At 44.6% G+C, this 12,555-nt stretch overlaps 1 protein-coding gene across 1 annotated transcript; it reads left to right on the plus strand.

Moving 5' to 3' along the window:
- The first annotated feature begins 5,413 nt into the window (after window positions 1-5,413).
- FIBIN (fin bud initiation factor homolog) lies at window positions 5,414-9,639 on the plus strand. The gene has a single exon (XM_069740547.1). The coding sequence runs from the start codon at window positions 6,007-6,009 to the stop codon at window positions 6,619-6,621; it is 615 nt and encodes a 204-aa protein (XP_069596648.1). The 5' UTR covers window positions 5,414-6,006; the 3' UTR covers window positions 6,622-9,639.
- Window positions 9,640-12,555: the final 2,916 nt, after the last annotated feature.

Genomic DNA, 12,555 nt, shown 5'->3' on the forward strand with positions numbered 1-12,555 from the left:
GTGCACCTCTAACACCTCTGCCATGTTGCCCCCTACAGCTTATGTGAGACCTATCCGCTGTGTGCTGGGAATGCCTGAACCAAACGGTCTACAAGAGTTGCTTGTTTGGTAGCCAATATTTGCTCAAGGTTCTCATGTGGCATGATATTTTGTAATTTCCCTTTTGTATCGTGGATCCAGGAGGCAGGCCAACCAGTAATCGTCATCGGTCATCATTTTTATAATACGGGGGTCCCTTCTTAGGATACGCAAGGCATAATCAGCCATGTGGGCCAATGTTCCAGGTGTCAATTCACTGCTTGTGCTGGGTTGAGGAGCACTTTCTTGCAAATCAACATCACTTGTCTCCCGCAAAAACCCTGTACCTGACCTTGCAACGCCACCAGTTTCTATTGCTCCCTGAGAAGCATCCTCCTCCCATAAATATTCATCCCCATCATCCTCCTCCTCCTCCTCTTCTTCGTCCGCCACCTCATCCAGGAGAGTTCCCTGAGCAGACAATGGCTGACTGTCATCAAGGCTTCCCTCCTCCTCGGCCGCAGACGCCTGCTCCTTAATGTGCATCAAACATTGCATCAGCAGACGCATTAGTGGGATGCTCATGCTCATAATGGCGTTGTCTGCACTTACCAGCCGTGTGAATTCCTCAAAACACTGAAGGACTTGACAGAGGTCTTGGAGCTTCGACCACTGCACACTAGACCACTCCATGTCTGCCATCCAACTGCCTGCCCGTGTATGTGTATTCTCCCACAAATACATTACAGCATGCCTCTGTTTGCACAGCCTCTGAAGCATGTGCAGTGTGGAGTTCCACCTTGTTGCAACGTCGATTACTAGGCGGTGCTGGGGAAGATTCAGCGATCGCTGATGGTTCAGCATACGGCTGGAATGTATGGGCGACCGGCGGATGTGCGAGCAAAGTCTTCGCACCTTCAGAAGCAGGGCTGGTAACCCCGGATAACTTTTCAGGAAGCACTGCACCACCAGGTTCAAGGTGTGAGCAAGGCAAGGAATGTGTTTCAGTTCTGAAAGGGCAATGGCAGCCATAAAATTCCTTCCATTATCACTGACTACCTTGCCTGCCTCAAGATGTACACTGCCCAGCCATGATTGAGTTTCTTGCCGCAAGTACTCGGCCAGTACTTCCGCGGTGTGTCTGTTGTCGCCCAAACACTTAATTTCCAACACAGCCTGCTGACACTTACCACTAGCTGTTCCATAATGTGACACCTCGTGTGTAACACTGGCAGCTGCGGATGGAGTGGTCGGGGCAACTGCGCTCTGTGGACGAGCTTTTGCTTCTGGTGGAGGAGGAGGAGGATGAGGAGGGGTGTCGAACGCCTACTGCCAACTGTTTCCTAGACCGTGGGCTAGGCAGAACTGTCCCACTATGGCTGTCCCCTGTGGACCCTGCATCCACCACATCAACCCAGTGCGCCGTGATGGACACATAACATCCCTGGCCATACCTAGTGGTCCAAGCATCAGTTGTGAGGTGCACCTTTCTACTGACTAATTGCCTGAGTGCATGGACAATGCGGTCTTTGACAAGCTGGTGTAGGGCTGGGATGGCTATTCTCGCAAAGAAGTGTCGACTGGGTAGGTCATAGCGTGGTACTGTGTAGGCAATCAGCGCTTTGAAAGCTTTGCTTTCATATAACCGGTAGGGCATCATCTCTTACGAGATTAGTCTAGCAATGTGGGCGTTCAAACTCTGTGTACATGGATGAGAGGATGAGTACTTCCTTTTCCTAACAAGAGTCTTGTAGGGTGAGCTAGACTGGAGAGCTGCATATGGTGGAGCTAGCGGGGGTGGTGGTGGACATGGCAGATTGAGAGAGGGTTGGTGATAGTATTCTTGATGTTGGCCTACCTACAGTGTTTCCTATCAAGAACCTTGTGGTTCCCTGACTGCTTTGGCCTTGCGACGATACCTCCACATTTGCTGTTGGTGGTGTCCTAACCGGTGGGCTTACAGTGAAGGAAGCAATGTAGCGTTGCTGACTACCTTCATTCTGAGCGGGTGCACCAACGGTACGGGACGTTTGGTGGTTAGTCCAGGCTTGCAAGTGCATCTTGGTTAAATGTCTACGCATGCACGTTGTATTAAAATTTTAGACATTCTTCCCTCTGCTAAAGGTCTTTGAGCATTTCTTACAGATAATGTTGCAATGATTATTTGGATCTTGGTTAAAAAATTCCCACACTGCACTCTTCCTACTATAAAATACCTTTTCAGGCATTGCATGCTGTTCTCCTTTCACCGGATGGCCACGTTGTCCTAAAAGTGTTTTTGTCAAACGTTTTTGGCCAGATACGGGCCTGCCAGATGAAAGCTGTTGCGATGTAGATGCCTGCTGCGGATCATCCTCCTCCGCTTCAAAACTACTGCCAGCGTCACCCTGTTCCCCTAATGGCTGCCAATCTGGGTCAACAACTGGGTCATCTATCACCTCCTCTTCAATGTCATGTGCACCTTCCTCTGTGTCACTGTGTATGGTGCTATAGCGTTCGGGACGGGGCACCATAGTCTCATCAGGGTCAGATTCTGGCTCAGTACACTGTGAGGGCAATGCAGTGATCTGAGTCAATGGAACAGCATAATAATCTAGCTGTGGCTGTGCATCTGTGCACTCCATGTCCGATTCATCTTGTAATGGGCTGTTAACTATTTCCCTTTCTAACCCTGGAACGGTATGTGTAAAGAGCTCCATGGAGTAACCTGTAGTGTCACTTGACACATCCTTCACTTTTGCTTTGGGTGAAGGACACAAGGAAGCGACTTGGTCCTGACCGGGACCATCCACTGACGACTCGCTGCTTTTATATTTTGAACTTTCGGAAGAGGAGGCGAAAGAGCTAGAGGCTGAGTCAGCAAGGAAAGCCAAAACTTTTTCCTGCTGCTCCGGCTTTAAAAGCTGTTTTCCCACTCCCAGATAAGGGAGCCTTCGAGTCCTTGTGTAGCCAGACGATGACGCTGGCTCAACACCTCCAGCCTAAACTGCTATTTTGCTTTTCCCGCTACCACCAGATGCTCCACCACCACCACCACCATCAGTACCAGCTGGCAACGACCGCCCACGGCCTCTTACACCAGACTTCCCCATTTTTTGGGAAAATCTAACCAAAATAGCAACCATTATATGTTACTGTAAAACAAGGTAGAAGGTGTATATCAACTTGTTGGCAATTTAAATGTCACTTTTTTTGGGGGGAGACTGCGGAAAAAAACAGGCCGTGTGTATTACACTACACAATGTAAGTGGCACAACGTGGCTGGCAGATATACGACAAACAGAACTGATGTATAGAAACTTGTTGTCAATTTAAATCTCACTTTTTTGGGGGGGAGACTGCGGAAAAAACAGGCCCTGTGTATTACACTACACAATGTAAATGGCACAACGTGGCTAGCAGATATATAAAAAAAATATGGCAGCAATAAAAAGGACTGCTGCACACAAAAGTTTGGACAAAGAAACAAGATAACTGTGCAGAAAGGAGCAACAGGATTTTTGCTTTTAAAAAAGCAGTTTGTTTGCACAGCGGTGTACAAACAGCAATGCAGCTGTCATTGAGCCTTATAGGGCAGCCCAATAAGCTACAGAGCTGATGCACAAAAAAAAAAAACTCCAGTGTCCCTGCCCTGCAAAGAAAAAGGTGGTGTTGGACAGTGGAAATCGCTACAGCACAAGCAGTTTCGGGGTTAATCTTCCCTCCCTAACTATATCCCTTCTTCTGATGAAGCTGCAGCAACCTCTCCCTATGCTAAGATCGGCAGAAGTAAGATGGTGGTCGGCGTGCACGCCCCTTTATAGCACCTGTGATGCCGCAGAAAGCAAGCCAATCACTGTCATGCCCTTCTCTAAGATTGTGGGGACTGAGACCTGTGTCATCACGCTGCCCACACTCTGCGTCCGCCTTCATTGGATGAGAAATGGTGCTGAAAGCGTAATACGAAATGCAACTTTGGCGCGAAGATCGCCGACCTCATGACCGATCCCACACTAGGATTGGGTCGGGTTTCACGGCGATTTTTGAAATTGTCCGATCCGTTTCCCTCAACCCTAGTGATAGTCCTTTGAGTGCATGGCGATTATTTTTTGATTCATTTATCTTGACTCACATAAAGAACTGTACAATTGCAGAAGCATGCAGGGACAAATGTTTAGAAGGTCAATTATGCCGTACTTTTTAGGAGGAGAAGGAAAATGTTGAATTGGAGCTGAATCTCAACAAAACGTTATTATGAAGTACAACCGGTATCGACCCAACGGCCTTCTTCAGGTACTGAGGAGAAGGAGCACTGACTGACCTAGTAGTCATTTTCTCTGATTGTTGTTCTTGAGTTGTTGTTGATATGTGTGCACTTTAATAATAAATGATAGTAAAACATCTATTATTATTGATTTACTTAGTTTACTTTCGTTATTTCCTTGTAGAAAAATATGAAAAATCAGAAAGAAAACATTCCAAAGCATTACTGTTGGATCTCACAATAATAGTACATTAAAAAAATAATTATTAATAAATAACCACAAATGGAACTCTAAAAATAAACGAAAACAAGTCAGTAGTTAGAATGACTACATTCAGTAGTTCTAGCCGGGGTCACGAGTCCAGTAGTCCTAGTGTTAAAAAGTAAAACATACCTGGTGGAAGTGATACAGACAGTGTCTGTTACATGATGCTTGTGGTGCATGAATCATATATCAGCTTTCAGGTTTCTTTTATGTATACCATATGTGACTAATTTCTAATGATACAGCAAAAAGAGGCTGTGAAATTTAAGAAAAGGATTGTTAGTAGTCATAATTCAGTCAGATGTGAATGCTACATGAGAATCAAGCTTAGGATGGGCCATGCCACTAAGAGGCCAGTCCAAGCCCACAGGCAGAGTTGCAGCTTCGACTGGAGGTGGAGAGAATGTTACAGTAGTTTAATGTCTCCAGGAAATGCCAAGTTTATTGGCACATAGTAGTGTTCTGAGCCCTGCAGTGTAACCTGCCACCTGTACCTTCTATGCCTTTTGGTGCCCTAAGGATCGGCTCTCTACCGTGACCATGTGTCCTTCAAGAACACCTAATAGTTGACCTAAATGACACTTCTTGGTTTCCCATATTTCTTTTCTCTGATGATGTTCGGGAGAAAAACACTGGGTAATATTGTCTGGTAATATAAATATTGTTTTTGTCCCAGCAAAGAACTGGAAAACAGCTTTGAAATTCCATCTTGGAGCTCCACACCCGAAATGGCTCGTGCTTATTTATAGTTCCCCACGTGCTTCCCTTGGTAACTCTTTCGTTGCTGACGTAATGCTTCGACGGTGTCCAAATCCATTGGTGGATGTGATATGCTTTGTTTGCCGTATTTTTTTTTTTTTTTGTGTAGCTGGAAGGAAGAAATGCTTAAAGAGCTTTAATGACTGGGACCTACCGAAAGGATTCTTCTGCAGAACTTTTTTTTTCTTAGCTCCTACAATGACGAAATCATGCTGTAATTTGAGAGCAGATACCTCTGCTAAGGCATGTCATTAGCCAAAAAAAAAAAAAAAAACTCACTAACAGCAGCCCAGATGTTGAAATAGTGTAGTAGCATCCAGCAGAAGAGACAAATCTTGCTCACCACAGACAAGCCGGGTGTTACTCCTACTGCTCCATAAGAAGGCTTTTCTTGATCTGGTAATACTTATATATGAACTCTCCTTTGCCATACAGACGGAATACTGACAACATTTTGCCTGAAAACCAAAAAGGATTGAATTCAAGCAGATTTGGACTTTGAAGGTGCTGTAGATCTGGAGACCACGGGACAATATTTCATTTGGCTTGCAAATATCATCTGCTTGTGGAATGTAAAGGGTGGATCCAGACGTCTAGAGGGAATATTTATGCTTGAGCATTGCATGGGAGTTATAGACGTTTTACTCCGGTGACACCCAACTGTCATAGATTCACAAATTTCATACCTTGCTTCTGGTGCTGCAGAGACGTGCAAGTGATAATGACTGGATTTCATCTTCTCTGCTTTGGAATTTTGGGCAACCTGTGCTACGGTTTTTACAATGGACCCCTTCAGCCAGAAATGTCTAATGGGACTTTGCACCATTACTTTGTTCCTGATGGGGACTATGAGGAGAATGATGACCCTGAGAAGTGTCAGATGCTCTTCAGAGTGACGGATGAAAGATCCTGTCCAGGGGATGGACAATCTCTCTCCTTAAAAGAAGAGTTCATTGTCATAAAAAGACAGATTGAAGATGCGGAAAGAGTGCTTGAAAGCATTGGCAAAAGCATATCTTACGACTTGGATGGCGAAGAAAGTTACGGAAAGTATCTGGGAAGGGAGTCGTCACAGATAAGCGAAGCCTTCTCCAACTCAGACAAGTCTTTAACAGAACTTGAGTTAAAGTTTAGGCAGAGCCAGGAGAGTGAGAAGAGCGAGTTGAAGGGGTTAAATGACGACTTTGTGGATATGATGATCCACACAAGAGCTGTTCTCAAGGAAACTTTAGACGTTTCCCTGGGGCTAAGGGATAAACACGAACTTCTCTCCTTAACTATTCGGAGTCATGGTGCTAGACTAAGCAGACTGAAAAACGACTACCTGAAGGTTTGAAAATCTGGAATTCATGGTCACTAATTTATGCAAGTTCCAATCCTCTAAAATATTATTTTTTAAAAGAATAAACCTAGCTATGGCAAATGCTGGATACTAAATTATCCTGTAAAGTCCAGTATGACTCTCGATTAAAAAAAAATGCCTTCCCCTTTATAGAAGTGACACCATGCCGCAATCACGGATGACCAGCCAACTAACTCATTAAGTTACCGTAAGAGCTGCTGTGCAGTAAACTACAGACCCTCCGGGTAAAGAAGCGGTTACAGAAAGCAATTATATCATCTGAGTAGCTTATGGGGGAAGTAATAAAATGCATCGTAAATCCTTCTATGCATTCTTTTTAATATTTAAATAGTCGCCTTCTATGTCAACATTTTGGTTGATCCTTACAAATGCTGGCAGAGCTGTGGCATCCCGGGACCTGTTGTCCTCCAAGCATTTATTTAGTTAACTTATATAGAAGAACTATATGGACGGAACCTAAACATGATCAGTATTATTATAGATACTACTTACACCAGTATAGTTTATTTATTTTATCAGTATAGCTGCATCGGTGTAAATGAATATGCTGTATATAAGAAGCATTGTATTACAGAACCTTAAAGCTTTATTCTGTATATTGAATTCCTTAAGTTGTTTGTAATTAGTAATGCACATCATTATGTATCATACATGTCTGTTCAAAAAACTCGAATTAAAAAGAGTTTATTTTATTTCCACAAAACAGCTCCACTCTTGCCCATGGGATTTGTCTGGAAGTGCAGCCCAGCTTTGCTGACTTGAATGGCACTGAACTGAAATAGAAGACACAAACCATGTGCAAAAGTGGTGCCGTAGGTGGGAAACAGCAGAAGAGTCAAACATTCCTTCTATGCTGAGGCATTCCCTGCTCCTTCCCTGCCTACATGTCAGCTACAACAGTCTACAGTCTGTGCCTCATTTGCAGCCTGTAGTTGGGCTACCAAGACTATGGAAGCTATGTGAAGATTCCTGCAGAAATATTACCTAATCTTTTGTCTTGATATATTTGTGCATATGTCTCCACTCCTCATACTTCTGCTAAGTTTGGATACACTAATTGATTTGGTCTGTGCAAGAATGATGTATAATAAAATATGGTGATGGTCAGTGGCGTAATTTGAAGTCGGTTGACCCCAGTGCAAAATTTCTACCAAGGCTTCCAACTATCACAGGTCCTTAGCCCCCCTAAGCGGCAGGGGCCCGGTATGACTGCAAGCCCTGCACCTACTGTAGTGATGCCACATGTGAGGGTAGACCCCTTTATATTGTGATAGATTTAGACAGATAGGAGCAGGACAAATACATGATAAACTTACTGCACGTTGTCGCCCGTCAAACCCAATCTCATCGTGACAAACGTAGAGAACATTGACCCTGGTCTCCATGGGCCCTCAGCCCAGTGGACCCTGGTATTTGGCCAAGTTTGCTTGGTGCTGTCACCAGCCCTTGGTAAGAGCATGTAAAGAAATCCATCCTGATGAAAGCACGTAGCAGCCCAAAGGCAGGAATGAAGGGTTCATATAACTGGTGCTTTATTTCGGAATCGGTCCTAACCAGTAGATAATAGATAATCTCACACTTGTTCCATACAACAGTGATCTCTAGCTAGCGGATCTCCACTATTCGCACACTACCAATTCCCAATTTCCCTGGGCTGTCAGGGCTTGGTAGGAGTTGTAGTTCTGTAGGAGCTGGAGTGTTACAGGTTGGAGATCCCTGGTTGCACAACTAGGCTCCTCAAAGGAATGCGACTCCCATGGGTCGCACTTCACCGCATCCCATGTTTAACTGCCCAACGTGCTCATATATTACTATTTTATTGGCAGTGAAATAGGCTAATTGACCATAAATTTTATACAAGCTCGTGAATCGGCAGAATGTGATCCGCTCACTGCCAAGGAGATAGAAGGAGATGGGTTTCACTACCTTCTATGTCGTTAGCAATTTACAAATAACAAAAGAACCTCTGGAGCGCTGGTGCCAAGTAGGATGCTATCTCGTACTGTAGCAGATGTGAAGCTTTGCGCTCAGAATGATTGATTTGTAGCGATTGCAATCCAAAATTATTATTATTATTTATTGTTATAGTGCCATTTATTCCATGGCGCTTTACATGTGAGGAGGGGTATACATAATAAAAACAAGTACAATAATCTTAAACAATAGAAGTCATAACTGGTACAAGAGGAGTGAGGACCCTGCCCGCGAAGGCTCACAATCTACAAGTGAAATGTTTCGGTCCACACATGTGACCTTCATCAGTAACAGGGATTTCCCTAAGAACGACGTTCTACTCTCCCCAGCGGTGGATACCGCCTCTACACCACTGCGCCCATTTTTCTGACTCTGTTCTCTCTATCCTTAGGGTTGTGTTACTATTGCAGTTACTCTAGGAGTTTAGGTTCTTGTTAGGGGGAAGGAAGCAGCCTGTGATGTAATAAAAATATATTTTGTCTAATATACTGCTCTGTGTGGTAGCCTAGACGTATCATGGCACTGACTATGAAAACAGTCATTTTGCTTTACAAAAAAAATAATATATATATTTTGTCACTCGGGGGATCTGGCTTGTATCCACAGCCAGCCTGTGACATGCTTTTAATAAACCTACTTGTTGACAGTTTCTACACTGTGGAGTCATGTGAATGTTGCTAATCTACATGTGTTCCTCAGTTTTCATTCACATCATCATTACCATTGTTCTTGGAACTAAGATTGTGTAACAAACCAGAACACGCAATGATTCTGGCAGTGAGAGTTGGATTGTGCTCTTTGCTTTACCTTTGTAACAGATCAGATATCACCTTGTGTTGCTAACATTACTTTTGGCTTCGTTTTTTTGTATACTAAAATGTCCACTTTGTTCGACAAGGAAAAGGTAAAAATGTTATAAAATGTTTGAAGACTTGAAGAAGAAAATAAGAACAGCTATTAATTCTTGTACAATACAACTCTGAGACATTTGCAATAAAATAATAATAATAATAATAATTTTTATTTATATAGCGCCAACATATTCCGCAGCGCTTTACAAATTATAGAGGGGACTTGTACAGACAATAGACATTACAGCATAACAGAAATACAGTTCAAAACAGATACCAGGAGGAGTGAGGGCCCTGCTCGCAAGCTTACAAACTATGGGGAAAAGGGGAGACACGAGAGGTGGATGGTAACAATTGCTATAGTTATCCGGACCAGCCATAGTGTAAGGCTGTAATAAAAAGAATGATTTTATTTCAGTGCCACTATCAAATAATTATTGCAAATAGCAAAATAGGTTGAAGAAGCCATAAAATGATATAATAGCATTATAGCAAGTAATGCATACTATTATGTCATAAAATGATTGTTATCATGCACACAGTGACATGACAAATTGGGCATACATATTAATAATGATGTCAGGAGTGTCACCATGCACACAGCGACATCACAGAGTGGCCATGCTGTACTTACTAATAATGATGTCAGGAGTGTCAACATGCACACAGTGACATCACAGAGTGTGCATACATACTAATAGTGATGTCAGGAGTGTCATCATGAACACAGTGACATCACAGAGTGTGCATACATACTAATAATGATGTCAGGAGTGTCACCATGCACACAGCGACATCACAGAGTGGCCATGCTGTACTTACTAATAATGATGTCAGGAGTGTCATCATGCACACAGTGACATCACAGAGTGTGCATACATACTAATACTGATGTCAGGAGTGTCATCATGCACACAGTGACATCACAGAGTGTGCATACATACTAATAGTGATGTCAGGAGTGTCATCATGAACACAGTGACATCACAGAGTGTGCATACATACTAATAATGATGTCAGGAGTGTCATCATGCATACAGTGACATCACTGAGCGGGCATACGTACTAATAATAGTAACTTAGTAACATAGTTATTAAGGTTGAAGGAAAACTTTAAGTCCATCTAGTTCAACCCATAGCCTAACCTAACATGCCCTAACATGTTGATCCAGAGGAAGGCAAAGAAAACCACGTGGCAGAGTAAGCTCCACATTGGGGAAAAAATTCCTTTCTGACTCCATGCGGCAATCAGACTAGTTCCCTGGAACAACGCCCTATCAAGGAATCTAGTATATATAACCTGCAACATTATACTTTTCCAGAAAGGTATCCAGTCCCCTCTTAAATTTAAGTAATGAATCACTCATTACACCATCATACGGCAGAGAGTTCCATAGTCTCACTGCTCTTACAGTAAAGAATCCGCATCTGTGATTATGCTTAAACCTTCTTCCTCCAGACATAGAGGATGCCCCCTTGTCCCTGTTTCAGGTCTATGATTAAAAAGATCATCAGAAAGGTCTTTGTACTGTCCCCTCATATATTTATACATTAACATAAGATCACCCCTTAGTCTTCGTTTTTCCAAACTAAATAGCCCCAAGTGTAGTAACCTATCTTGGTATTGCAGACCCCCCAGTCCTCTAATAACCTTGGTCGCTCTCCTCTGCACCCGCTCTAGTTCAGCTATGTCTTTCTTATACACCAGAGACCAGAACTGTGCACAGTATTCTAAGTGTGGTCGCACTAGTGACTTGTATAGAGGTAAAATTATGTTCTCCTCATGAGCATCTATGCCTCTTTTAACCCCTTCCCGACCTTTGACGCAGCGTATGCGTCATGAAAACCCGTGCCAATCCGACCTGTGACGCAGCATATCTGTCATGGCCGGATTGGGCTCCTGCAGGCTGGGTGAAAGGGTTAACTCCATTTTCACCCGGCCTGCAGGGACGGGGGGAGTGGTAGTTTAGCCCAGGGGGGGTGGCTTCCCCCCCCCCGTGGCTACGATCGCTCTGATTGGCTGTTGAAAGTGAAACTGCCAATCAGAGCGATTTGTAATATTTCACCTAAAAAACTGGTGAAATATTACAATCCAGCCATGGCCGATGCTGCAATATCATCGGCCATGGCTGGAAACACTTTTGTGCCCCCACCCCACCCCACCGATCGCCCCCCCAGCCCTCCGATCTGTGGTCCGCTCCCCTCCGTCCTGTGCTCCACTCCCCCGTCCTCCTGTCCGCTCCCCCCGTGCTCCAATCCCACCCCCGTGCTCCAATCCACCCCCCCTGCACACCGATCCACCCCCCCACACACCGATCCACCCGCCCGCACACCGATCCACCCGCCCGCACACCGATCCACCCGCCCGCACACCGATCCACCCCCCCATGCTCCGATCCACCCCCCCGTGCTCCGACGCCCCCCCCCGTGCCCTGATCTCCCCCCCTTATACTTAACTAGCCTCCCGGGGTCCGTCCTTCTTCTTTCCTGGGCGCCGCCATGTTCCAAAATGGCGGGCGCATGCGCAGTGCACCCGCCGAATCTGCCGGCCGGCAGATTCGTTCCAATGTGAATTTTGATCTCTGTGATAAAACCTATCACAGTGATCAAAATAAAAAAAACAGTAAATGACCCCCCCCTTTGTCCCCCATAGGTAGGGACAATAAAAAAATAAAGATTTTTTTTTTCCACTAAGGTTGGAGTTAGAACTATGGTTAGGGGTAGGGGTAGGGGTAGGGTTAGGGGTAGGGTTAGGGTAGGGTTAGGGGTAGGGTTAGGGGTAGGGTTAGAGGTAGGGGTAGGGTTAGGGTTTCGGTATGTGCACACGTATTCTGGTCCTCTGCGGATTTTTCCGCAGCGGATTTGATAAATCCGCAGTGCTAAACCGCTGTGGATTTATTGCGGATTTACCGCGGTTTTTCTGCGCATTTCACTGCGGTTTTACAACTGCGATTTTCTATTGGAGCAGTTGTAAAACCGCTGTGGAATCCGCAGAAAGAAGTGACATGCTGCGGAATGTAAACCGCTGCGTTTCCGTGCAGTTTTTCTGCAGCATGTGCACTGCGATTTTTGTTTCCCATAG

This window comes from Ranitomeya imitator, chromosome 9 (assembly GCF_032444005.1).
Source record: "Ranitomeya imitator isolate aRanImi1 chromosome 9, aRanImi1.pri, whole genome shotgun sequence".
Classification (NCBI taxonomy): domain Eukaryota; kingdom Metazoa; phylum Chordata; class Amphibia; order Anura; family Dendrobatidae; genus Ranitomeya; species Ranitomeya imitator.

Excerpts from the sequence above, each read along its gene's own strand:
- FIBIN (XM_069740547.1), top strand. The coding sequence starts at position 6,007 with ATGACTGGATTTCATCTTCTCTGCTTTGGAATTTTGGGCAACCTGTGC.